The following is a 27,887-nucleotide window of genomic DNA, read 5'->3' on the forward strand; positions in this document are numbered from 1 at the left end:
GGCTGAGTACAATTTACTCACATGAGTTCTTTCTACTCACTATGTTGAGTACCCTTTACTCAGCAAAATTGCTTTAAATTACTCGCTATTAAGAGTCATTGTGGATGAAATGATTTACTCAATATTTTGAGTGGTATTGACTCGGCATTTTTTTCCTGTAAAAAAGCGATCATTACCTCGCATTGTGGAGAGAAGTAGCCGTCAGTGATTCGACAGTGATATATTTTACAACAGTTTTACACTTGGTGAACACGTGCTCAAAAGATTCCCTTTTTCACCATCTTGATAACAGGCACAAAAACCTTGCCAAATCTCGCGACAAAAAACTGTTTCTTAGGATGCTGTCAGACCTTTTCATTTCCAGAAAGGTAAAGTATCTTAGTAAACCTAGTAGTTTGTTTTGAAGTTTTTCGCGGTAACGTGATTTCCCAAACACGCCTGGGAATTTAGCAGTAACCAATTTCATCATATGTACTCTGCAAGCTGAGATTAGAACTGCTCAGGCAACTACATATTTTGATTGGATAGTGGTCGCTGAAACATTATGTAAATGATACAGTTTGCCAGACAAGATCTAGAAGAATAAAAAAATATAATAAGCAAACAGATACCTTGCAGAGGCCAGCGAATTAAGGTATTTTTTTCGGTGGTGAGCACGTGCTAAAATGAGCCTCATTTTCACCATCTCAATATAAAGCGCAGAAAACAGGAAAATAAGGCGGGATACGGGTTGATAACTGTGTTTGACGTTGCTTTCATATTACTCTTTTAAATTCCAATCAAGTAGGGATTTGCAAATGCAAGAAGGTATGAACGTTATTGCTCAATGAAACTCTTCTAACAATTTTGCTAACTTGCCCCATTTTGTATCGGTTTCAAACTAGTAAGACCTTTAATATTAACATTGGTTGGGGCGGAAATACCAATAATCTTACTTGGAAAGCGCCGATTGTAGAATGGATAATACCATAAACTAGTAACACTCTGTAATTTGGCTACAGGCAACTTGAGCAAGTTTACCTTAAAGCCGTGTAGTATCCTTTGGAAACCAGGGAAACATTTATGGGAAAAGCAACCAAAATATTGGAAAATGGAAGAACTTAAAATTCCACACCCCATTTACTGTTTACACCACGAAGTTTACAAATGTCGTATGCCAAAGGCGATCATTACCTCGCATTGTGGAGAGAAGTAGCCGACAGTAATCAGTATATTTTACAATTGGTGAACACGTGCTCAAAAGAGTCACTTTTTGACCATCTTGATAAAAGGCACAGAAATCTTGCAAATCTGGCGTCAAAAAACTAATTGTTTCTTAGGATGGTGTCAGACCTTTTCATTTCCAGAAAGGTAAACTATCTTAGTAAACCTAGTAATTTGTTTTGAAGTTTTTCGCGGTAACGTGATTTTCCAAACACGCCTGGGAATATAGCAGTAGCCAATTTCATCATATTTACTCTGCAAGCTGAGATTAGAACTGCTCAGGAAACTACATATTTTGATTGGATAGTGGTCGCTGAAACATTATGTAAATGATACAGCTTGCCAGACAAGACCTAGAGGGAGAAAAGATATAATAAGCAAACAGATACCTTGCGGAGGCCAGCGAATTAAGGTATTTTTTTTCGGTGGTGAGCACGTGCTAAAATGAGCCTCATTTTCACCATCTCAATAACAACCGCAGAAAACATGAAAATAAGGCAGGATACGGGTTGATAACTGTTTTTGACGTTGCTTTCATATTACTCTTTTAAATTCCAATCAAGTAAGGATTTGCAAATGCAAGAAGGTATGAACGTTATTCTTCAATGAAACTCTTCTAACAATTTTGCTAACTTGCCCCATTTTATATCGGTACCAAACTAGTATGACCTTTAATATTAACATTGGTTAGGGCAGAAATACCAATAATCTTACAAGCTTACTACCATAAACTAGTGACAAACTCTGTAATTTGGCTACAGGCAACTTAAGCAAGTTTACCTTAAAGTCGTGTAGTATCCTTTGGAAACCAGGGAAACATTTATGGGAAAAGCAACCAAAATATTAGAAAATGGAAGAACCAAAAATTCCACACTTCATTTACTGTTTACACCACGAAGTTTACAAATGCCGTATGTCAAAAGCGATCATTACCTCGCATTGTGGAGAGAAGTAGCCGACAGTAATATATTTTACACTTGGTGAACACGTGCTCAAAAGAGTCACTTTTTTACCATCTTGATAAAAGGCACAGAAATCTTGCAAATCTGGCGACAAAAACTAATTGTTTCTTAGGATAGTGTCAGACCTTTTCATTTCCAGAAAGGTAAACTATCTTAGTAAACCTAGTAATTTGTTTTGAAGTTTTTCGCGGTAACGTGATTTTCCAAACACGCCTAGCCTGGGAATATAGCAGTAACCAATTTCATCATATGTACTCTGCAAGCTGAGATTAGAACTGCTCAGGCAACTACATATTTTGATTGGATAGTGGTCGCTGAAACATTATGTAAATGATACAGTTTGCCAGACAAGATCTAGAAGAATAAAAAAATATAATAAGCAAACAGATACCTTGCAGAGGCCAGCGAATTAAGGTATTTTTTTCGGTGGTGAGCACGTGCTAAAATGAGCCTCATTTTCACCATCTCAATATAAAGCGCAGAAAACAGGAAAATAAGGCGGGATACGGGTTGATAACTGTTTTTGACGTTGCTTTCATATTACTCTTTTAAATTCCAATCAAGTAGGGATTTGCAAATGCAAGAAGGTATGAACGTTATTGCTCAATGAAACTCTTCTAACAATTTTGCTAACTTGCCCCATTTTGTATCGGTTCCAAACTAGTAAGACCTTTAATATTAACATTGGTTAGGGCAGAAATACCAATAATCTTACTCGGAAAGGGCCGATTGTAGAATGGATAATACCATAAACTAGTAACACTCTGTAATTTGGCTACAGGCAACTTGAGCAAATTTACCTTAATGCCGTGTAGTATCCTTTGGAAACCAGGGAAACATTTATGGGAAAAGCAACCAAAATATTGGAAAATGGAAGAACCAAAATATCCACACTCCATTTACTGTTTACACCACGAAGTTTACAAATGCCGTATGTCAAAAGCGATCATTACCTTGCATTGTGGAGAGAAGTAGCCGACAGTAATATATTTTACAATTGGTGGACACGTGCTCAAAAGCGTCACTTTTTCACCATCTTGATAAAAGGCATAGAAACCTTGCAAATCTGGCGACAAAATACTAATTGTTTCTTAGGATGGTGTCAGACCTTTTCATTTCCAGAAAGGTAAACTATCTTAATAAACCTAGTAATTTGTTTTGAAGTTTTTCGCGGTAACGCGATTTTCCAAACACGCCTGGGAATATAGCAGTAACCAATTTCATCATATTTACTCTGCAAGCTGAGATTGGAACTGCTCAGGAAACTACATATTTTGATTGGATAGTGGTCGCTGAAACATTATGTAAATGATACAGTTTGCCAGACAAGATCTAGAGGGAGAAAAGATATAATAAGCAAACAGATACCCTGCAGAGGCCAGCAAAGTAAGGTATTTTTTTCGGTGGTGAGCACGTGCTAAAATGAGCCTCATTTTCACCATCTCAATATAAAGCGCAGAAAACATGAAAATAAGGCGGGATACGGGTTGATAACTGTGTTTGACGTTGCTTTCATATTACTCTTTTAAATTCCAATCAAGTAGGGATTTGCAAATGCAAGAAGGTATGAACGTTATTCCTCAATGAAACTCTTCTAACAATTTTGCTAACTTGCCCCATTTTATATCGGTTTCAAACTAGTAAGATCTTTAATATTAACATTGGTTGGGGCAGAAATACCAATAATCTTACTTGGAAAGCGCCGATTGTAGAATGGATAATACCATAAACTAGTAACACTCTGTAATTTGGCTACAGGCAACTTGAGCAAGTTTACCTTAAAGCCGTGTAGTATCCTTTGGAAACCAGGGAAACATTTATGGGAAAAGCAACCAAAATATTGGAAAATGGAAAAACCAAAATATCCACACTCCATTTACTGTTTACACCACGAAGTTTACAAATGCCGTATGTCAAAAGCGATCATTACCTTGCATTGTGGAGAGAAGTAGCCGACAGTAATATATTTTACAATTGGTGGACACGTGCTCAAAAGCGTCACTTTTTCACCATCTTGATAAAAGGCATAGAAACCTTGCAAATCTGGCGACAAAATACTAATTGTTTCTTAGGATGGTGTCAGACCTTTTCATTTCCAGAAAGGTAAACTATCTTAGTAAACCTGGTAATTTGTTTCGAAGCTTTTCGCGGTAACGCGATTTCCCAAACACGCCTGGAAATTTAGCAGTAACCAACTTCATCATATGTACTCTGCAAGCTGAGATAAGAACTGCTCAGGCAACTACATATTTTGATTGGATAGTGGTCGCTGAAACATTATGTAAATGATACAGCTTGCCAGACAAGATCTAGATGGAGAAAAGATATAATAAGCAAACAGATACCTTGCGGAGGCCAGCGAATTAAGGTATTTTTTTTCGGTGGTGAGCACGTGCTAAAATGAGCCTCATTTTCACCATCTCAATAACAACCGCAGAAAACATGAAAATAAGGCAGGATACGGGTTGATAACTGTTTTTGACGTTGCTTTCATATTACTCTTTTAAATTCCAATCAAGTAAGGATTTGCAAATGCAAGAAGGTATGAACGTTATTCTTCAATGAAACTCTTCTAACAATTTTGCTAACTTGCCCCATTTTATATCGGTACCAAACTAGTAAGATCTTTAATATTAACATTGGTTAGGGCAGAAATACCAATAATCTTACTCGGAAAGGGCCGATTGTAGAATGGATAATACCATAAACTAGTGACAAACTCTGTAATTTGGCTACAGGCAACTTAAGCAAGTTTACCTTAAAGTCGTGTAGTATCCTTTGGAAACCAGGGAAACATTTATGGGAAAAGCAACCAAAATATTAGAAAATGGAAGAACCAAAAATTCCACACTCCATTTACTGTTTACACCACGAAGTTTACAAATGCCGTATGTCAAAAGCGATCATTACCTCGCATTGTGGAGAGAAGTAGCCGACAGTAATATATTTTACACTTGGTGAACACGTGCTCAAAAGAGTCACTTTTTTACCATCTTGATAAAAGGCACAGAAATCTTGCAAATCTGGCGACAAAAACTAATTGTTTCTTAGGATGGTGTCAGACCTTTTCATTTCCAGAAAGGTAAACTATCTTAGTAAACCTAGTAATTTGTTTTGAAGTTTTTCGCGGTAACGTGATTTTCCAAACACGCCTGGGAATATAGCAGTAACCAATTTCATCATATTTACTCTGCAAGCTGAGATTAGAACTGCTCAGGAAACTACATATTTTGATTGGATAGTGGTCGCTGAAACATTATGTAAATGATACAGTTTGCCAGACAAGATCTAGAGGGAGAAAAGATATAATAAGCAAACAGATACCCTGCAGAGGCCAGCAAAGTAAGGTATTTTTTTCGGTGGTGAGCACGTGCTAAAATGAGCCTCATTTTCACCATCTCAATATAAAGCGCAGAAAACATGAAAATAAGGCGGGATACGGGTTGATAACTGTGTTTGACGTTGCTTTCATATTACTCTTTTAAATTCCAATCAAGTAGGGATTTGCAAATGCAAGAAGGTATGAACGTTATTCCTCAATGAAACTCTTCTAACAATTTTGCTAACTTGCCCCATTTTATATCGGTTTCAAACTAGTAAGACCTTTAATATTAACATTGGTTAGGGCAGAAATACCAATAATCTTACTTGGAAAGCGCCGATTGTAGAATGGATAATACCATAAACTAGTAACACTCTGTAATTTGGCTACAGGCAACTTGAGCAAGTTTACCTTAAAGCCGTGTAGTATCCTTTGGAAACCAGGGAAACATTTATGGGAAAAGCAACCAAAATATTGGAAAATGGAAGAACCAAAAATTCCACACTCCATTTACTGTTTACACCACGAAGTTTACAAATGCCGTATGTCAAAAGCGATCATTACCTTGCATTGTGGAGAGAAGTAGCCGACAGTAATATATTTTACAATTGGTGGACACGTGCTCAAAAGAGTCACTTTTTCACCATCTTGATAAAAGGCATAGAAACCTTGCAAATCTGGCGACAAAATACTAATTGTTTCTTAGGATGGTGTCAGACCTTTTCATTTCCAGAAAGGTAAACTATCTTAGTAAACCTAGTAATTTGTTTCGAAGTTTTTCGCGGTAACGTGATTTTCCAAACACGCCTGGGAATTTAGCAGTAACCATATGTACTCTGCAAGCTGAGATTAGAACTGCTCAGGCAACTACATATTTTGATTGGACAGTGGTCACTGAAACATTATGTAAATGATACAGCTTGCCAGACAAGATCTAGAAGAAGAAAAGATATCATAAGGGAACAGATTCCTTGCAAAGGCCAGCGAATTAAGTTACCGTCAATGAGGTATTTTTCTTTTTGGTGGCTTGCACGAATTTAGGAATTTAGCAGTAGCAAATTTCATCATGTGTACTCTGCACGCTGACGGAGCTACTGTATGTCAAAAGCGGTCACTGATTATCTCGCATCAGTGTGCAGAGAAGTTCATTCTGGTTTATTTTGGCTGGGTGGCACTGTTACTTACCAAGTTTTAGGAGAGTTCACGACAGACGTTTGCTGGTTTGCACTTTTTTCTGAGTTGCAATTCTTTTTGCTGGGTGACAATTTTTGGTTGGTGCATAGTTAATAGAGGGAAATGGTTAGGAAGTCAGGCAAACATCAAAGGGACAAACAAAAAGGCCACGATTTATGTTGGAAGGTCCACGACCCTGCACATCTTTTGTTTTGCGCTCATTCCCTATGCATGAAATACGTAATCGCAATGTTTCTATTGGTTAGTTGCATGAACACACGTAACTATTTTGTCAGGTTTTGTGCAGGGTCAACCCCCAAAACAGCGAACAAAAACATACAACAAAGAACTTTGCCGGGCTTCCTAACCATTTCTCTCTATTAACTATGGTTGGTGGCACTTTTTTTACTTGTTATTTTTATTTTTTGCTTTTTGGCATTTATTTTTGCCGGTTGTCACTTATTCAGTTTTCCTGGTGGCTATTGCAATTTTTTGTTCCAGTCTTAAGTCAGATATTGCTTTTGTCTAGCCGGAGGAGGGTCTTTCATTTTTTTTTTTCAGCTCTCGCCACAAGGCGAATACTGCATTGTTTGCTCGCTGGATTTTGTTCTCACGCGTGCTTTGTTTTTCTCAACTATTTTACTGTGTTCGCTTTTTTCGTTTTTTCCCCCTAGGAATTGCTTCTACCTTCTAAGTCCGCGGAATCCAGGGAGAGCCTATGGTGCAGTTGTTGCTGTCTGCAAGATGTACTGAATTCTTCTAAGGGAAAATAGATGTGCTCCGTTATATTAGTTTTGAATCATTCTTTTGTACTAAAAAAATAATTTGAAAAACTTCGAAAGCTGAGATGAATAAATAACACATGCCAAAGTTTAAACTATAATAAGCAACAAAACAAAAACTCAATTAGGGCCATAACAGCGCACATGCGTTTCATGCCAATACAAAATTATACATTCTCTATCACTGGCACCTTCAATTAATTTCTACCGAATGCAGATACATTCATACCATTCTTTGACGGAGCACATTGCGTAAGCTAAGCGTAAGCTCAAAACTTTCATGGCGGATTGTTATCGCTTCGTGCTGCTTCTCTGCTTAGTCGAATCATAAAAAGGTTGAAGAAATTATTTTCAATGAACAGTCATTGGATTGTTTAAATGAATGAATGATGAATTTTGAGTATAATATCCTTGTTGCAACTTATACATAAAAATTTCAAAGCAAATAAATTTTTTCATTTGACTAGGGCCCTACTACTGTCTTTAGTGTTGTCAGTTACGAAAAACCTTTTTCCCAATAAAAGTAATGCAGCCGATAAGCAACATATATAGAGGGATGGTAACGAGAAGATAGCTTTAGCCACCACCGTACCATGGTGGTGTAGTGACAATTTTGCGCGTCAACTTACCACGGCTACTAAATCGTGCAAATCTAAATAAACAGTTTAAATCGCGTAAAAACCTTAAGCTTTTTGATACTATACATGATACAGTTATGTTGGGGCGCTAAGGATTCGATTTAAGTCGATATTATGAAGTGGTATAAACAGGCATATTTGTGTCCTTCTAATACTTTTTTTCCCATGGTAAATTACCGTGTTTTTATCATGTTTCATAAGTGCTCATTCAGAAAGTACACTCTGCGCTGTTTACAAAGAGCCTGGGCTCCAGACTGAAACACACAACACACCCAGGGGACCCTACTTGGGAAAAAGTTGTCGGCTCTTGGCTGCTTCGCTGGCAGAGGATACAAATTCCTTTTTTTCTCAATTGTTATTACCATTAACTGGATTTAATGGCTATGTACTATGCGACAAGGAATATCAAGGTTCTAGGAAGGCCCTTGTCATCATTATGGAACGCAAGATTATTGAGTTATTCTGCATTCAACGCAGACGTTCAACTCAAACTCAAATCAGACGCGCAGACAATCTTTGGAGCTGCCCTGAGTGCCGTTTCTCCACAAGAAATGGTCAAAAATAATCTTTTATTCCATCAAAATATCCTTTCCGTCAAGGAAAGGGAATATGCTGTCGACAAAAATGTTTCTGTGGTTGCTTTTGGGAAAGCTGTTTTAGGGATGGCCAAAGCTGTTGATGACATTCTGGGAGATCAGATTGTCCGGGGTGTGGCTAGTATTCCCGTGGGACTCCCAGACGTCATAAAGGTAGGTATTGACTGATAGAAGTAAACATGGCAGGGTTTGGTTTAGTGCAAATGTGTTGTTTCAGAAAACACTCATACCCCACCTTTTGTTTGTGCCCTCACCCCTCTGGAAATTCCACAGGCAGACAAACCTCTGTGTTTGAGGCTGTGTGACGTAGTCACGGTACGCTGTTTGATCACTTACGTTCACTGTAATTTGTAACAATTGACCTCGGCTTGAGTCAACTGATCGCGAGAAATGCCCACTTGTTGGGGGCGGTCACCGCTAGCGAGGAATTAACGGCCTCAAAACCTGTCTGCCTGTGGAAATTCCAGTTCTTTAGAAACATTGGCTTTTGAACTCTTTTCCATTCCTTGGGGTGGGTACGGATATTTCTTGGAATCACACAATATCACTAGCCTGGCTGGTTGTGGCTCTATTTAGCATATCCAAACCATAAGGGATGTCCCAAAAAAAGAGCAAAACTCTGTCAAAACAGGCTAGAATATCACTCCAAAATAATTTAGGGCCCTTAACCAGGAGGAAAGGGCGAATGGGGGTATACTTTCTTTTATGCATCGGTCAATGTAAGGCCTCAGAGAAAGACCTCAGACTTAATGGGGCATTTGACTTTTCAGGAGAATCCCCACCCTAGTACCCAAAATGGTTCAAATTTCCACACCTACACTGTATGGACTCAACAAGAACACAGTGGGACGGCTGTACACAGGCTATAGATGGGTAGACTGGTTTCTATTGATTTTGATGGTTGCCTTGGGACTTGTGCAGAGGCATCCATTTCTTATGGTTAGATAATCATTAGTACCTTTACCCCAAGGGGGGGGGGGGTGGGGAGAGAGACTCTCATATGAAAAGGACCTGGATGCTTGTTGTCTTGCATGGATTTGGTCTCACTTAGGATGTTCAGGAAATCACGCCAATATTTTTAGCTATAACTTACTAAATCGCACGATGGGTATCAGACGATATACACCATCCAATTTGATATCCATCACCGGATTTTATAGACAAGCAAGAAACAAAGGAAAAAAGTCATATTTTCAATTTCAACTTTATAATAAAATCACAGTGTTAAAAAGTATAAGTAAACCAATCAACTTGGATGTATTTCAACCATAGTTATGTCATGAATATCACTGTAGGATTTTGACTATTTACCAGCGATAAAGCGTGTTGAAGAAATTTATCAGAGGGTTATAAAATAAATAAACCCCTTTCTTGCCAGTATATTGAAGGATAATGCTCTTGGCTTAAGGATTTTCTGCAAAATTTCACAGTTGCCCTCAAAGCTTTACTTCTCGGCCAACAGTTCATTTTCAGACAATCTTTCAGCCTCACACATTATTCTCCAATATACCAGCCGCCTGAAGGTGTTTATTTATTAACTGTCAAGGTCTTGTTAAGGATTGCAGGTAAAGAAATAAAAAACACCAATGTACTGTCTTGGCCATCCCATCCCTTTCATTCCCTCCTGACCTTTATTCTCAAGTGATGATTTTTCTGCAAATACAATATGTTCTCAGGCTCCAATATTTCCACTCTGTTTGAGAAGAACAACATGTTACACTGATTGTCTGCCCAAAAGTAAACTATGCATTTAAAGCATTATTTTAATTTTTTATTCAGGCTTCTGGCAACAAAGATTTGATCGAAAAGTCAATTCTAAGTGAGAGCAGTCCTATTGAAATCCTCGAAGGAGCAAAGAACAACCTTCCAGATGAAAAGGCTCAATATGCAGCAAGCAAGATAAAGGAAGTAGCAGAGAGTGTGGGCGAGAACGATATTCTCCTTGTCCTTATTTCAGGTGGTGGTTCTGCACTGCTTCCATTTCCTGTCCCAGGAATCACTCTTGAAGAGAAGCTGAAAACAATCAAAGCACTGGCTTCGAGTGGCGCCACCATTCATGAGCTTAACACCGTCAGAAAGAATCTTTCTGATCTCAAAGGTGGAAAGCTTGCTAAGGCAGCATATCCTGCTAAGGTTTGTGTTGTAACTTGTTAGATAGATTCATTGCTTGACACCACTGATAGATAATTTGCCAGGAGACTTACACATAGGGAGCCAGATGGAAGGGTTGAGAGGTTGCGACACCCTCTGTGCCCCTACCAAGGGATCTGCCAAGGAACTTCCCAGACATTCCAACCCTCCTGATTTGATGCGTTGCTTCCCGTTCTTCCGATTTCTATCAGATTGTCCAGATTTATCATGAAATTCTGAAAACAAGGAAAAAATTGCTAATCATTGGTACTTTTTTGCAATCTGAGTGTAACAAGAGTAAAGAAGAGCACCAAAAATGTCTGTGAAAAGAATAAAGACCTTTTAGAATAAATCAGAAATGATGCCAAAATGCCGGAAATGGCACTTGAGAGAACCAAAATTTGCAAAATTTCCTGGGAAACATGCCACCAGACCCCCCTAGAGGCTCGCACCTTCAGCGCTAAAAGATACTCCCTATTTTCCTTCAAAAAGGGTTGAAATCTCTGGCTTCCTAATTTACACACTATCCATCTAGCTACAGGACCTTTCAAAAGCGTTGTTTCAGGGATCTCTAAAGTTTATTAGAAAAACTCCCAAATATTTTTAAAGTTGTTCCACTCTTTACTAAAAATGTTCAAACGTCACTCGTAGCCGTTAATCATAAGTTAACTTGATGTTTTAAGAGCTCTTATACAAATTCTGGTTCATCTTGCAGGTGGTGACACTCATTCTTTCAGATGTCATCGGTGATCCACTTGATATCATAGCCAGTGGCCCAACAGTCCCTGACCCATCAACACCAGCTGACTGTCTTGAAATATTCAGAAAGCTTAATGCAGAGAAAAAGATCCCTGATCCCGTCATTCAGTATCTACAACAGGCACAACAGAAAGCAGGAAATCAGGACAGTGAGTTTTCACATGTTCAAAATGTTATAGTGGGAAGCAATCGGTTTGCTGTTGATGCCGCAGTAAAAAGAGCTGAAGGACTTGGCTATGCACCGATGGTACTGTCAACAACATTAAGCGGCGAAGCCAGAGAAGTTGGCAGAATGTTCTCTGATGTGGGAAACCTTGCTTGGAATGCATGCCTGTCAAAAACATCACCTTCTAGTGAAAGCGTGTTGACTAGTAACATTGTTAATGAGATATTAAGTGCACGCAAGGACAAAAAGCCAGTTTGCGTTATTGGAGCAGGAGAAACTACTGTCACACTCAGAGGGAAAGGCAGAGGGGGCCGCAACCAAGAAATGGCACTTGCATTAGCTATAGATGTTAACCAAAACATTGAGCAATACTCAAGTAATGGAAACCAAGGTGGTGGTTTAGTCCTCTTAAGTGCAGGAACTGATGGACAAGATGGCCCCACCCCGGCTGCTGGAGCGATTGCTGATCCATTCCAAGTGAAGGAAGCTAAAAAGGAAGGACTTGACCCTGAAGAATTCCTGGGAAATAATGATTCCTATTCATTTTACTCCAAATTTCAAAATGGAAGGGACCATGTCATGACTGGACTTACAGGGACCAATGTTATGGATGTTCAGGTTTTACTTGTATCTCCTCCTTCATAAAATACTGGTAATATATTGATATGAAAATTGCCTCAAAGGCTGTGTTGCAAACTCACAAGGTGAAGGGCTGTAGAAAATATAGGTTTTTTAAAAAATAATATTATTAAGGTGTCCTAATAATGGCTAGTAAAACTAAAAGAATATAATATTTTAAACTCAATTGTTGTAAAATAAAATCATATTTTGACATTTGAATGTTTTTTTTTTTTAATTTTAGCACTCTTGAATATGATCGAACCTCTCCTTACAGACCCCTCTATAGTATAATACAGACACATCCCTATAACAGACAGTTCACTTGGTCCAAAAGAGACTTGACTGTCCACAGCCCTTTATTTTTTTGTGTTTTTTCGATTGATGAGCGCGCGGTGAGAACGGCGAGAGAACTGGATGCCACGCCCCTCCTAGGCCTTTCTCGATTATGCTAGTAAAACTGGCATTTAATGCTACTATAAATTCTTGCATAAAGCCAAAAAAAATGCTAAAATAATGCCTGATTTCTTTAAAAAATGCCACTTGAATTCCAAAAAAAATGCTTTGTTTTGTTTCAAACAAAACTTGCAAATTCTTACATTATATGCTAATATCAACAACAGGCGATACTTAATAATTGTTTGTTTATAAAAAAAATAAATAAAAAAAAATTAAAAACCACACAGACAAGTAACCAATCGAATTAGGTAATCAAAATTGGGAAACTTAAGATTATTTATCCTTCTGAGTTCTTAGTGCTGAAATCTGGATCACAGTCATGAAAAATAACAGAAAATGCTAGCAATTCTTTTTCAAGAAAAAACGAAATAAAATGCTCCTTTTTCCAAAAAATGCCGAAAAAAATGCTAGCATAATCGAGAAAGGCCTACCCCCTCCCCCCCGCACGATCGCGCTTCGCGCTCGCTTCGTTTGCTTTTTTGCGTTGAAAAATCGAGAGGCTGTGGACAGTCTAAAAAGAGACCAAAATTCATATTGTAATATGGAGACTCTTCCCAGTCTCTTTGACTATTTGGTACATTTATTTAACCAATTTGACCTAAAAGAAGCAATAGAAATCATTGTAATGGCTCCAGTTCAGGTCTCAGATTTTCTTGTCAGACAAACTTTGAAATTAGTTGCTAGTCTGAGCAAATAAGATATTTTTGCTGTTTCCTTGGCTCTTGCAGCCCCACCCCTTCCCCCTCCCCTTTTCCCCACTTCCCAAGGCAGGGCAAAAAGTTATACTGTGATGTGTGAAAATAGCTGGAAAAGACACGTGATTCGTGAATTCTGCTGTTTCAAGTAAACATGACATGAATTTGGTTAAAATTTTTCCGTGAAACAGGATCTTGACACCCTCAGTGAGCATGAAGGGGTAACAAAAACTGGGATTTGGGCAAATTTTCATTGGGAAGACAGGATTTGGGTCACTGGGAATGGGAATCACAGACAGAAAAAACAATAGCCCTGGGAGTGGGATTTTAAAAATTTGGGAAAACAATAGGCTGGAAAATGGAATCTGGGCAAAATTTTGGGCTGGGAAAATGGGATTTATATCCCCCTTTCAGGACCCTCTGTTAAATTGAAAAGACATAAGGCATTGGGCCTATATTTGTTGCAAAAGCCTTTTAGGGCAGATAAGCAACAGAAATTACTATCGCAAGTATCAGAGAAAGAATTCACGGCCCCTTTTCCAGGAGTATTGGAACCAGGCAAGGATGGAAACTAAAAATTTTTTTTTCTTTAAAAAAAAAAACAAACAAACAAACATTATAGTTATCTATCTGGGAGAGAAGATAAAAAATAAACCAACTAAACTGGAAAACTTCCAATTGATTTTGAAAAAAATATTTGAACGAATAAAAGTCAGAAGCATTCCGAGGATTGTCGACCGGAAGTCCATTCCAATGTTCTAATCTTCCAACCTCAAAATCTCGTTCCCAGATCTTTTCAAAAGTCACGTTCCAAATTTGGAATATGACGCGGCTTTCGAAAATGCCTCGGGACCTCGGTAACCGAACGACGCTGTTGATTATTGATTCGAAAAGAAAGAAATTTGAATCGATCGAATGTTCGCTGAGTAACCTTCGCTGAGTAATCGGTGCTGAGACAATATTGAGAGCAGTTTCCACAATGCTAGTGTGAAGAAAATGCAAGAAATGCCGTAGAGTTCGTTTGCGGTTGAGCAAACCAGAGGGTAAGACAGAATGTTTTGATTGTGGAAAACAGTTCGGAATCGAACGCGTTCATTTCTGCCGTTGGTATTTCCTTATCTCCACTGTACAGCGATCGTGCAGCTGCAAAAATATGTTTACAAACTGTAAAATCTTTTCTGAGCTCTAAATTACGCTTGGAATACAATTTTTCAGCATTTAAAAGATTTTCTTTTAGGGGTGAGTGGAAAACTTGAATCTCGCTTTATAACATAGGGACCGATCGAAGCTAAGCTTTTAATTTTAGCGTACGACTTCGCCATTATTGACTTTGATATATAGATTTCAAAATACAAATCTCCATGTTATAATTCAAGTAGGAAGAAACAAATGTCAATATCTAATATAAGTTTTCAGTTTTCTTCGATTTGAGCTGGTTGTAAACAGGCAGAATCAGTGTTTGATGCATCAATTTTCGATTAATGTGGTTAAAATATTTTCGCAAAGAAAAATTGCCGTTACGCTTCTTTTGTTTTCAGCTCAATTTGCATCTGTAACCATGAAAACAAGGAAGCGAAATTTGATCGAGCTCGTATCACTATTTGTCGCGATGTTTTACATTCTTTGATCGTTGCTGTAGTGTTTCAAGTAATTCTGGAACATTGAAGTGTCGATGCGGCAACATTATTCCTTCCAAATCGTAAACCGCAACAGGTCCGCCGAGGTACACTAAGTGAATATCAAATATGCCTGACTTCATTATCAAAAATAACTGCAAATATATTAAATGGTCTGAAAAAGACATTGCTTCCTAGGAATGAACAGGGCTTTAATTCAGGATGCCATTGTAAATTTTGGCTTAGTTTCAGTCCCGGGGTAGTCAATCGATAATATCGATAATCGATAACATTCGATAGCAATCGATAAAAATCGATTAATTTTTTTTAAAAATCGATAAAATTCGATAAAAGATTTCGCTGTGAGAGTAATCGATAATTATCGATTTTTCAATCAGGGCTATCGATTTTATCGATAAATATCAAATTTATAGAAACTAAATTATCGTACTATTTTTCTAATGAAAAACACCAAAAGATATTTAAAAAGCTCGCAGAAACACTTATAACAACTTCCTTTTTGTTAATCGGTACAAATAACTACATCTTTTCTACAAAGTTTTAGTAATACTCTGCATGTGTTGTATTTGAAATCCGCTTTAGATAGTAAATAAATAAAGGTTATGCGACGGGCCTACACGACTCCTTCGTTCGTGACATTTGTACATTTGCCGTTATATGCTTTAATTCGGTCTTTAGACCTTATTTGCTTCTGACTTCTTTCTGAGGGTTCTATTTTATATGGAGGCATTATGTATTTAATAGAGTCGTGTTGTTTGTGGTCTAGGAAGTGTGAGATAGAGGTCATTTTTCTTCGCTGCGTGGTTTCCGTTTGTAGAGTTTATGTTCTGTACTCCTCCGTCACATGTTGTGCAAGTTCAGTTTGTTTTGGCTCATTTCTATTTTCAAGATATGTTTTAAGCTCTCAAAATGTTTGTCCTGGGCGGACGCGATCTGATATGATCCGTGAAAATGTAAACTACTTGCATTTTATTGATGCCGCGCCCGGAAAAAAAAAGAAAATTTGGACAATAACCTTGAAGCAGATCCGAACAAGGAAAAATAATTTACGTTTGCGTTTGTAATCCCCAATCGAACAAAAAAATCAGTAATAAAATGATGATGCAGTCTCCTTTGTCTCTTGTATGCCTTTGACATCTACATAATCAAACGCTCCCTCAACGGAAACAGGATGATTTTTATCGATTCCGATATATCGATGGCGATCAATGAATCCGATAAAATCGATCAAATTAACACTTCGTCGGCGTGTGAGTATCGATTTTTATCGATTGACCGATACAATCGATATCGTTTAAAATCAATTTATCGATAGATATCGATTTATCGATTGATTTTCCGATATCAATTTTTATCGATTGACTACCCCGGGTTTCAGTCAAGCAGTAAAATTTACATTTTATGTTGGCTTTTTGTTTAGTTTTGTCACTTTCTCTTACAACAATCTTTTCATTTATTCCACTTTCAACAGCTGTTATCTGCTCGCGATGATTTTATCAGAAACTGAAAAAAAAACCCATAAGGAAGTTATTTATACAAGAACCTACGATTGAAGATGGATGGGTCAACCTTTTCATGTTGTCTACGAAATAAAAGGACGTCTGGCTCCTCTGTTTGGACAGTCACTCAAGGATGTACTGATTACTCACAAACTTCAGAGAATTTGAAACCACTAAAACCTGCGTGTGCATTGTGCAGTAGAAACTTTATGAAGTGCAAACCCTGGAGAAGGAAATCATCATTAAATAATGCTCCAAATTGGACATGGTTCAACATGTTTTCATATTCAAATCTGATATTGCTACTTGCAAGTCTTTCGCACGTTGTTCTTCATGTTTTAAGTAGAACTTTTACCACCAAGAAAACTTCAAGACTTAGACTTGATTGGGTATTACTGGTTACCAGTTTTCTTGGAGGTGTTTTCTTACCGTTAGCTTCATGTCAAGAAAGTCTGCAGCCAACACCATCTGTTAAAAGTCAGCTGCCCAATGCAGTGGTTTATGTTGGATCTGCATTCAGCTATAACATTTCAACAAGTGTATTTGACTGTGAAGTGGACAGCATTGTGGTAAGTACTGTAGTTGATGTAATAAAATAATAATGTGCACCACAATTCTAGTGGTTACACTGACTGACAATTTTGGATGTGTGACTTGTCTGACACGGTTGTGAAACAAGTTGCAGGGAATGTTGCCAAGCACATGTATAACAAACTGAAATGAACAATGTTTTCACTGCAGCAGTTTGCAACATTTAATGCAAACCCATGAAGATGTTGCAGTGTAACGCAAGTGCTTTGCTTTTAATTTTCGATTTTTGAGTTGCTTTAATTCACCTTTTGCATTTGTGATAGAAAGAATAAAGACTAGCAAAGCAACGACTTTCGATTGAAGAGCTCTCTTGAGTTCGCTAGCACGCACATTCATCTCAAATGAAACTTTTCTTACGAGTGAAAAAAGACAAACCGATCAATGCCAACAAATCAGCAATCTTTTCAATCAGGCAAAAACTTCGAACTTTAGTTGACTAAATGGTGAAAACTCTTGCGAGAGATCAATCGTTTTCTCGTTAGATAATTGCCGTTATTTATTCCAGACATTTCCACTTCGTTGATTCTCGCGAGACGAGAAACTCGTCTTGCGAGAAACGAGACAAGAGGTGGTAACTTACTTTTAAGCGGTACTGCAGTAGAGTTTACTTATATTTACAATATTTTTCGCTGTGGTATTGTTCCAACAACTTTCAGATCATGTTTACTACAGGTAGTCTCTTGATATGCCAGTCAATATGTTGGCCGATAGTAAGCTAATAATCCACCATTATATTGCTCAATAGTTGGCCAATAGTCTGTCAACAGTTTGCTGACACATTGACTGACACTCAGTCAATAGTTGACTGACAGCCTTTTGATTATGCCAGCCTACTATGAGGCCCTGCCAGGGTAAATTCTGACAAGCGACACGGCCCAGAAAGTAGCGACAGCACATAAAATAAAATTGCGACAAACAACAACCCTTTTGGAAAAACTTAAATTCTGACAAGGACAAGAAATTTTCCTTCAATTCAACTACCTACAGCAACGTGAAGGACAATAAAACAGTGACACGGGTCATTTTTTAATTTAGACAAGCGACACAGGATCCCCCCTGGCAGGGCCTCTACTGTCAGTCAATGTGTTGGCCAGCTGTTGACTGATATATCAACTGACATTGGACGAGACTTCCTAAAGTAAACATGATTCCAACTTTCTTTATGGTTGCCCCTCAGCTGTGTAACAACTCTTACAATGATTCATGCAGCCTTGCCAAAAACCCAGCAAAGTTGCACAAGACAAGTTTTAACATTACCTTGCCACATGTGGCATAACACCATGTCAAGCAACATCAAAATTTTAGTTGCTTCTTTTTATTTTTGGTGTTTGAAAGGCTTTTAACACCAACACACGGTTATTGATATCAAATCTGCCAGTATACTGAACAAGTTTTAACAGAACAATCTTATTCCACATGGCTTGTTATGATTTTCTCTAAGACTTGTTATTTTTAACACTTCAGGTCTCAGAAACTACAGACAGATTTCTCTCACACTGGCTATCCTATAATAATAAAAAGAAACAACTGTATGGAGTCCCATCAGACAAGGACAAAGGAACATACAATATCCTAGTGGTAGCCTTGACAAAGGACGGTGCCGTAAGAGGTCATGTTTGTGGATCAAGGTCTTTTTCCATCGTTGTTATGCCTGTAAGCGAAGAACTTCCAGTATCAGTTCATTTTGGCACTGGAGCCTCTAGAAGCTATCACAAGTCTGCCCATAGCTTGTCCTGTATTCCAGGTACACAGGCAGTCCTGGGCACCGTTATACTAAACGCCGACATGCAAGGCCTAAATGGCCATGAACGAATGGTGTTGCTACTAAAAATGGCTGATCACCTTAACATCCACCCTAGCAAAGTTAGCTTCTTCTCTGGTGAAGCTTCTCATCCAATGACTCAACAGCTTGATAATCCTGCTGTGATGGCAGCTGGCGTGGGAGACGGCAGATTTGCTAAGGGGCCCAGGAGCTTGTTGACATGGAACATAGGGTGTGGTGCATTTAAGCTTGAAGATGCGGCTCTCTCAAGACTTGAAACTGATGCTCAAGATGGAACCATTAGTGCTCTGTTGGGTTTCCCTGTCGTGGGCTGGCACGTCATGTCTGGTGCTCAAAAGAACATGGCTAGACGCAGAGTAAGGAGAGCAGCAGGGGGTATCGGAAATACCCCTACCCCCACAGCAACTAGTGCTCCGCCAACAAGATTGTCTAGTATGTCCACTATAGTGATCACCTCGAGAACTGTCACTTTGACATCAGCGTTTAGTGTTAATTCAACAATTAGGTCATCTTTATCTGTGACATCATCAAGCGTCGCACCAAACAGAACTGTTGTCGAGTCTTCAGGTGTTAGCGTTAACTTAACAGTGTTTAGTCCATCACCAACAAGGACAATCCAGTCATCAACTCTTAGCGTTAACTTGACAGTGTCAAGTCAGCCACCCAACAGAACAGTTCAGTCATCCACTCTTAGCATCAACTTGACAGCATCAAGTCAGTTATTTAGTAGGACAGTTATCCAGTCATCAAGTGTTGGCAATTTCAGTAGTCAAGCAACAACGTTTTCGCTGCCTTCAATCTTCAGCTCTCCGATTTTGACACCAACGTTGACAGTAAACAGTTCCACACCTGTGATGTCAAGAAACACAACACAAATCGTTAACAGAACATCATCTGTGGTGACTACTCCATCACTGAATTCAACATTTATAACAAGAACAGCGACTGCTAACATTTCTTCATCAGTGACGATAACCTCCAGTTTATCACTTCCAGCAACAACGAGCACAATGAACAGCTCAGACATTGCACTTTCACCAAACAAATCAGCAACGATCCTCTTGAATTCAACCACCATCCCGTCAATTAGTTCAAGTCAAGTGACCACATCTTTGTCAAATGTTACTTCAGTTTTACCCTCTACACCACAAGTTAACAGTTCAGTGATAATAAGAACGTCTTCATTTATGGTGTCTTCCAACAGAACAACATTGGTCTCCTCTACAAGTCTTTTATCAAGTACTTCACAGGTTCTTACCACAACTTCATTGACTATTTTAAGCTCATTGCCGCTGAATTCTTCAACAATAAATGCAACATTACTGACGTTGACCAGGCAACCAACTTCCACCGTGATCATATCAAGTAGCTCTATGACCATTGCTAACACTTCAGTACTACAAACAACTTCCGTCAATCAAACAAGTTTACCTACAACAAGCAAGGCTTCCAATTCATCAACTATCTCATCACCAAGTTTAACAAGCACACCTTCAATTCTTTCCTCGTCAAGCCTGGATACCATTATTCCAAATACAACTTCAGTGGGAAATGTAACATCATCATTTGCGACAAGTAGTTTTGTCACAAGCCCTCCAACAGTGCTGTCATCAACTTTTCAACTGGAGAGTACCAGTGTGTTGAACAGAACTTCACCGATACTAACATCAACATCATTTGTAAGCTCAGTTGTACCAACAATGAGCAGCACGGAAAGATCCTTGGTTCCCTCATCACTAAACTCCAGTGTAGTAATGTCAAGTTCCTTGAGTCGCTCTTTGACATTGCCATCAAGTTCTCCAGTGGTGAATGTGTCATCTGTTGTTGGAAATGTCACAAGTGCTACCTTACAACTAAATGTTACATCTACCACAGCTGTTGTTCTGTCATCACTAACAGCTTCACCTACTGTTACAAGTGTAAAATTATCAAGGTGAGAAACAATCAAGCTTCTTTTCACCACTTACACTGTAGGATTTAGTACAGTCAAACCCAAACAAGTTAAATACATGTTAAGGCCAAATTTTTCAAGGTGTACCATTTGCCAAGAAGCTCCTTTATAAACCAGGGTATAGTATAATTCAGTTATTTCACTGATTAATCATTTTTCTTCCTTTTTGTCATTTGCAGTGTGGTAATAACAACGAATACAAGTACCAGTAAGTTTGCCTTGATTTGTTAGAAGTATAGCTACACATATAATGCCTTCATTTTTCAGTGCTGTTTCTTCTTAAATCCTAACATTTAATTAACTAGTTATCTTAGTTTAGGGTTATGCTTTTCACAAAGGGTTGTGTAGACAGGAAATTATGCAGGTGTACTGGGTTGTTTACTAACAGTTTTCAAAATTACACTTACTTAAAAGCCGCTGTCTCTTTGCAGACTGAATACCAACCCTAACTGTAACAAAAAACTAACCTTAAAACTAACCTAAGCCCTAAAACTAACCCTAAAGGTTAACCATTAAACTTAAACTTAGGTTTTTTTTCAGTCTGCAGTCGGCAATCTGCAAATGTTACACACTGCCTACCTGAGCAGCTAGCAGTGACATTTTAACAGCATGAACAACCAAAAAGCTAATTGCACTGTGACCAATAACCCTCTGTAAATTAAATGTGTGGTTTTCACAACAACCTCTCCTTGGTAATGCTTCGGTCTATCTATAGCCTGTGAACAGACTCTCTGGTTGAGAATGGGGCAAAAACAAAGCGAAAAGATAGTGGAAGGAAATAGGAGGCAGGGAGGAGGAGGAAAGGAGAGCTCCCCAGGGTTCTTCTCTCCCTCAGGACATCAGCTCACTTCGCTTGCCAATTTCTTTCGCCTTATGCCCCACTGGAGTGCCTGTTTGCAGACTAGAGAATTTGTATTTCAAGCATAGGACTCTAACTTCATTTTTTAACCTTCACTGTCAATACTTCGACATCCAAGTTAATACTCCAGTGAACCCATGAAAGCGGACTACATTCCATCATAGCATTTGTTGTAGCTTGAACTGGCAGAACTGCTAAACCAGGCTAAACTTGTTGCTTTTCTTTAACTCTTTTCTCTCTTTGTAGCCAGTGCTTCAGGCACAGATATAAGTTGAAGATCTGCTCTCATTGAAGCATCAAACTAAACCTACCTTTATTCTTCTTGTGGCTTGAAAGCTTTCTTGCTTATCAATCCAGTTCACTATCAGTCTCATTTGCGTCAATTCTTTTTGCTGAATCCATATATATCTTGCATTTTTTGGTATTTGTCATTAGCAGAGATAAACTAATGCGCTCAGTGGTGAGCCGAGAATTAGAGTATGCTGCATGATAAACCTCATGAAGTGTCTGCATGCTCCTGTCTCGAATAACATCTTCTAGTGACCTCTAGTACATGTAAAGTGCATGGAATGTGGGCCGGAATGTTCTTATATCGTGTTTAGTTGCCTAACCCTTGTTTGCATTTCACAATTGCCCTCCACAGCCAAGAGAACTGCACTGGTGAATTCAACATTGATAAGTGATATGTCAACATTTGTGACCTTGACAACGTCGGCGTTTCTGCCGACCAGGACGAGTGGAACCCGAACATTCCCAAGTACCTTCGCCACCAATCGAACTATTGTCGCTACCACTTCGGGAGGAGTTGATAAATCGAGTGTGAACGTTACATCTACCCCAAAAATCCCAACCACCGCATTTAGCACTTTTAAGTTGTCAAGCGTGTTTTCAAGTTCTGTGATGACTCCGAGCTTTACAAAGCTATCAAACTCATCATTTGTGACAGTATCTGCAAGTTCTGAAGATCGTGTAAATTCCACCGCTGTTTCAAGGACACAAGAAAGCTCTGTAACCCCATCAACTGCTGTAACACGGCTTGTGAATTCCTCAGTTACTCAAACGACCGTTTTCTCTTCTACACCAACTGTTTCATCAACAGTGTTTGTGGTTAATTCCACGTTAGTTCCCAGCTCAAGTAGACGTTTCACCAATACCTCTTCGCTAGTTCCACCAAGTAGCGAAACAATTTTTGTTTCTTCCACTATTTTGCTGCCGAATGTGAGCAGCTTAGAAGTTGTTTCAAAAACAAGTGTCACATTTTCAAGTCCTTTCGTACAAAGCAGTGTGTTAAACTCGAGCAGCTTAGTTTTCACAAACAGTAGCAGTACCTTGAAGTCGAGCACTCTGTTAACGACTGCGATATTTACGGGAAACAGAACAGTGATGTCCACTACTGAAGTTAGCCTTACTAGAACCACGCCCTTGATGAATTCAAGTTTGGTGACGTCAACTTTGAAGTCACAAAACCTGACGACTGCATTCAGCTCAAGTGGAATTGTTAAGTCAAGCGAAGTCTTGCAAAATACGACGATGGTATTAAGCACAAATGCAACTTTTTCTCCGAGCTCCAGTGCCCTTGTTTCAAACTCTTCATTGGTGCTAAGAAGTTCAACGTTTTTCACAGCACTACCAACCAGTGTCACAGTGATACCAACATCTGCCACAGTGATACCAACTTTTACCACAGTCATCCCAACCAGCTCACCAATTCAAAATGCGACGACGATGTCAAGCTTTTCAAGAACAGCGTCTCCAAGCTCTGTCAGTACACCACTACTTACAAGGAGCACACTGCAGACTGAATTCAGTATCCCTGTGAATTCCACGCAGAGTACACGCGTGGTTACACGTACCACGCCTGTACCACCCTCGAGTAGTACAGTTGTCAGTTTGTCTAGCAGAGTACCCAGTTCTGTCCAGCCAAATGTCACAGTGATACCAACATCGAGGCCCCCAGTGAATAGGACTACCAGCATCTTGGATACGAGTGGTAAGACATCCATCAGTTGTACGCACACAAGCACTGTAAATTTATTCAGCACTGCACTAAACCAGGTTTTGTTTGCACTTAATCACCTGAGAATCTTTTTGCACCCACTGCACTGTGTTTAGTTAGAAACAACTCTCCATCCATGGACGTTCTTTCAAGCTTCTTAACTTGTCTTTGCTTATCGTACACCTTTCCTAAATGTGGTGTTGGGTTGTGAAACATTGCCTTCTGTACTGATGCAGACGCACTGTTTGCATTGATTTTTTTCAATCTTGACTGGTGATCAATCTATTCCTGTTATGTTCTCCTTTGTTCTGTTTTCTTCTCAATCTGGTTTCTTCCCTTCCTCCTGTCGCTGTGTCTTTCGAAATCTTTATGATAATGTTATTCAGTAACTGTGTCATGAAAAGCTGCATTTAGATGCAAGATGGTAAGCTTGGCAAGTATGTCAGCGCTGAATAATAGTACTGCTGATATTTTTACGTTTTGAGTGCCGTTACTGGGCAAATCAATTCAAAACAGATCTGTCGTGACACTTTGTTTGTTGTAACACCACATGTTTCTTGTCCCAAGGTTTGACAACTGTCACGTCACGCACCACAAGTAAAGTCACGCTTAGAAGCACCTTAGTGAAAATGAACTCTTCCACTGCACCAAGCTTATCTTCTATTGGATCAAGAATGACCACTGTTGGGCTTTCGTCACCGCAAATAAAGAGCACTACAGTCACGCAGAGTAACGCTACAACGATCACGCGTTTAGTCACGTCAGAGAACCGCACTGTTGTAGTCACACCTAGTTTTGTAAAGTCATCGTTAAGCTCTGAAGTCACGCAAGTCAATTCCACGGCCAGTAGGAATTTGTCAGTGTCATTGATCAGCTCTGTTGTCAGTCGGCACAGTTCAGAGTTTACTCAGAGTAGTATAACTCCTAGGACATTAATCAGCCGTAGTATCACGCCAACTAGTGTCACTGATTCATTAGTCGACGTCACGCCATCTTCAGTTGTTTCTCCAGTGACATCATCAAGAGCTGATTCCACATCTGAAATGAGATCATCGCGAGTAAACGCCAGTATGACATCTACCGTGATATCAAGAGTGACAGTAAGCGTGACGTCTCTGGTAAAGCCAAGCGTAACTTCTGATGTGACATCAAGCGTGATCAGGAGCCAGACTTTTAGCTTTCAAACAGAGTTGATTGACACGTCACGCCTCGCAAAACCATCCTCAGTCATTTCTTTAGTGTCGACCTCAATTCCAATCTCGATTTCGCAAATGTCATCTCCGCTGAGATCGACAGCGAAATCAGTTTTCAGCGTGACACTATCCTCAGGTCAGCCGTCTTTTAAGACTGCGTTACCGTCACGAAGTCTGACCGTGACTAGTTTAGCCTCTGAGTCGAGAAGCTATGCAAGGCCTTTTACTTCAAGCGCAATAGTTTCAACAGTAGTGGATAAAACAACCGAGATGACAACAACAAAAGTGGTTCACACCTCGAGATTCAGCAAAATTACAGAGACAAGCATAACACTCGCCTCTTCTTCTCCAGACATTTCAACCCTTGCAGTTACGTCAACGACAAACAAAATGGCAACCTTATCGCCTTCTATGTCAGCGAAATCCACCGTCATAAGTCGCAATCCGACGCTCTCGTTTAGTACAGTTTCTTTTTCTTCAAGTAAGTCTGGCGTCATTATGAACAGCTCTTCTAAGAGCTATTCCACTTTTGTTTCTGTAAAATTGCCAAGTTTCATCTCATCCGGGACATTTGTTAGCGCTGCCTCGCTTTCATTGTCTCACGCAACTGTCACCTTTCGCGTTACTTCTTCACATGTCACTATGTCACAAAATCTCCAGTCACGCTCACTTTTCTTCACTCCATATCTTTCCACCATGACTCTTTCTGTAACAAACACTAACACCACACCCACCACTTCACCGCAAAGTCCCGGAACGCTCTCGTCTACGTTAAGTTCTCATGCTATTAGCATTCCCCAAACTGTGGTTTTAGCTACAACCCCCTTATCCAAAGCGCCAGATTCTAGTAGTGTTGCATTTATCTCTCGTACATCTAAATATTCCAGCTTTTCTTTTCATTTTTCTTCCATTCTAGGTACGCTTCCAAGCAGCTCTGCTTTGCCTTCATCCAACACGACTCTGACTGTAACAGCGACAGACACGACCAAGACAGTCAGCGTGCTCCCGACTTCATCTGTGCCACCCACTCCGTCACCTAACTTCCCCCCGGTGCTTCTTAACAACATAGGGCGGGTACGAGCCCCCGCGGGTAAGGCCCTGCGTTATACAATACCCGACGATACGTTTTACGACAGGGAGGACCAAGCCACTACACGTAACTTGACTCTATCGATCTCGCTTGCAAACGGTTCCAGCATTCCAACAGACTTTTGGCTGCAGTTTGACACCACCAGTCAAACGATAAACGGATTACCGCTGTACGAGCATGTGCCCGGTGGGATTGTGGGTGAAGTGTTTGTACTGCATGCTAGAGATAAGAACAGCTTAGAAGCGCGCGACGCGTTTGAGGTGTTTGTTGTTCCGTCAGAGAAACCAGTTGTACAGGAATTGAGAGTCAGAATAAGGAACGAATTTGCCTTATTTAGTCGGAACTTATCTCAGAGACTCACGCTACTGAAGAAGATTGCTGAATATTACGGTGACGCAGACGAATCAAATATCAGGGTGTTGAGTTTTACTCCCGGTTCTGTGATAATGACCTGGACAAATGACTCGCTGCCTACAGACACTTGTGACCAGGAAAAAGTACAGTACGTTGCGAACAAGATGCTTCTTCCAAACGGTGAGGTAAAAGATGAATTTGCGGCCGCATTAGAAGGTTTCCCCGTTGAGAGCGCAAGCGAGGAACGAGTTGGAATTTGTAACGGATCGCTCATTGTCCCAACCGAGCAGCCGATTGACCCTGCTAAAACACAATCCAAGATGGACGAACACTTGTGGTACAAACACGTTCTTGTGGGTCTCCTTATTGTTCTTATAATCGTCGTCCTTGCTGTCTTACTAATCTGGTGTTACAGACGACGAAGACCCAAACCTTCCAGCGAAAAACGCACATTTAAGAAGCGAAAACCCATCGTCCTTGACCCAGAGATTGAACTTAAACCAATTCCTGGTAAACCGCTTGTTCTGCCCGACGATAGCCCAAGTTTCCCGCCTTCGTACATCTCTGAAACTTCACTGGACAAACCCATGTATTCTGATTCTGACGAGGACGAAGAGGATTATGGGAAGAGGAGCCCTTCTGTTAGGTACGAGCCTCCCCCGCCCTTTTACCAAGCCATGGATGACGACGATCCACGGATCAGTCCACCGCCAGCCTATCTAATGCCTCCATTGTATTGAAGTTCCAACCTGGTTACCAGGGTCTCTTTTTTTTACTCAACCCATTCTTGTCCCCAGAGCCGCTTGGCCCTCTTAGTCGGCAAGGGCTGTACACGGGAAACAAGTGGTTCTGGGGACACATAATCTGATTGGCTAGATTTTAACAAAAGGAACAGCCAATCAAATGAACCGTTTTAAAAATAAAAGTAAAAACGGTTGATTTGATTGGCTAGATTTGAAACTTCCTTTGTTAAAATCTAGCCAATCAAATCCAGAGCCACTTGTTTCTCGTGCACAGGCTTCGCCAGCTAAGAGAGACAAGTGGCTCTGGGGCCGAGAATGACCCTTCCCCACGCTGGAGCGTGAAGAGAGATCCTGGTAACGAAGTTGAAGTTTTTAATTGCTCGGTAGTAAATTATTGTTTCTTTACAAACTAGCGATAAAGGCAAAAAATATCAGTTTTATTGATGAAGACAGTTATAAATAATAACAATCTAGGTTTTATTTGCTTTTTAGCAAGTTTTTTGTTCTGTTAGACGAAAACACGAGGAAAAAATTTTATAGCTAGCCGCGTTAATATGAAATTAGTAATTTTTTACGTGTTTTTAATGTCATTTGAAAAATATCGATCCAAATTGTGTCAAAGTATACATAATTACTGTATTTTTATCATTCTGTAAATCAGTCAGATACTGTGGATTCTTTTGCATAA

The 27,887-nt window shown here is 39.5% G+C and overlaps 2 protein-coding genes across 4 annotated transcripts; both read left to right on the plus strand.

Annotated features, from left to right (window-relative positions):
- Nucleotides 1–8,382: 8,382 nt before the first annotated feature.
- LOC144653407 (glycerate kinase-like) lies at nucleotides 8,383–12,565 on the plus strand. Its single transcript, XM_078513393.1, has 3 exons — nucleotides 8,383–8,829; nucleotides 10,456–10,809; nucleotides 11,522–12,565. The coding sequence occupies exons 1-3, from the start codon at nucleotides 8,458–8,460 to the stop codon at nucleotides 12,374–12,376; spliced, it is 1,581 nt and encodes a 526-aa protein (XP_078369519.1). The 5' UTR covers nucleotides 8,383–8,457; the 3' UTR covers nucleotides 12,377–12,565.
- Nucleotides 12,566–14,376: 1,811 nt separating this feature from the next.
- LOC144653408 (uncharacterized) lies at nucleotides 14,377–27,567 on the plus strand. 3 transcript variants are annotated; one of them, XM_078513395.1, is made up of 7 exons: nucleotides 14,377–14,546; nucleotides 16,612–17,208; nucleotides 18,695–20,946; nucleotides 21,144–21,172; nucleotides 22,467–23,813; nucleotides 24,387–25,493; nucleotides 25,929–27,567. In XM_078513395.1, the coding sequence occupies exons 2-7, from the start codon at nucleotides 16,696–16,698 to the stop codon at nucleotides 27,194–27,196; spliced, it is 6,516 nt and encodes a 2,171-aa protein (XP_078369521.1). In that variant the 5' UTR covers nucleotides 14,377–14,546; nucleotides 16,612–16,695; the 3' UTR covers nucleotides 27,197–27,567. The 3 variants fall into 3 exon arrangements, with proteins under 3 accessions (XP_078369521.1, XP_078369520.1, XP_078369522.1); XM_078513394.1 differs by having other exon boundaries at nucleotides 24,387–27,567; XM_078513396.1 differs by lacking the exon at nucleotides 24,387–25,493 and having other exon boundaries at nucleotides 14,378–14,546.
- Nucleotides 27,568–27,887: the final 320 nt, after the last annotated feature.

Source organism: Oculina patagonica, chromosome 5 (genome assembly GCF_052425735.1).
Source record: "Oculina patagonica isolate OP01 chromosome 5, crgOcupat, whole genome shotgun sequence".
In the NCBI taxonomy this organism is placed as follows: domain Eukaryota; kingdom Metazoa; phylum Cnidaria; class Anthozoa; order Scleractinia; family Oculinidae; genus Oculina; species Oculina patagonica.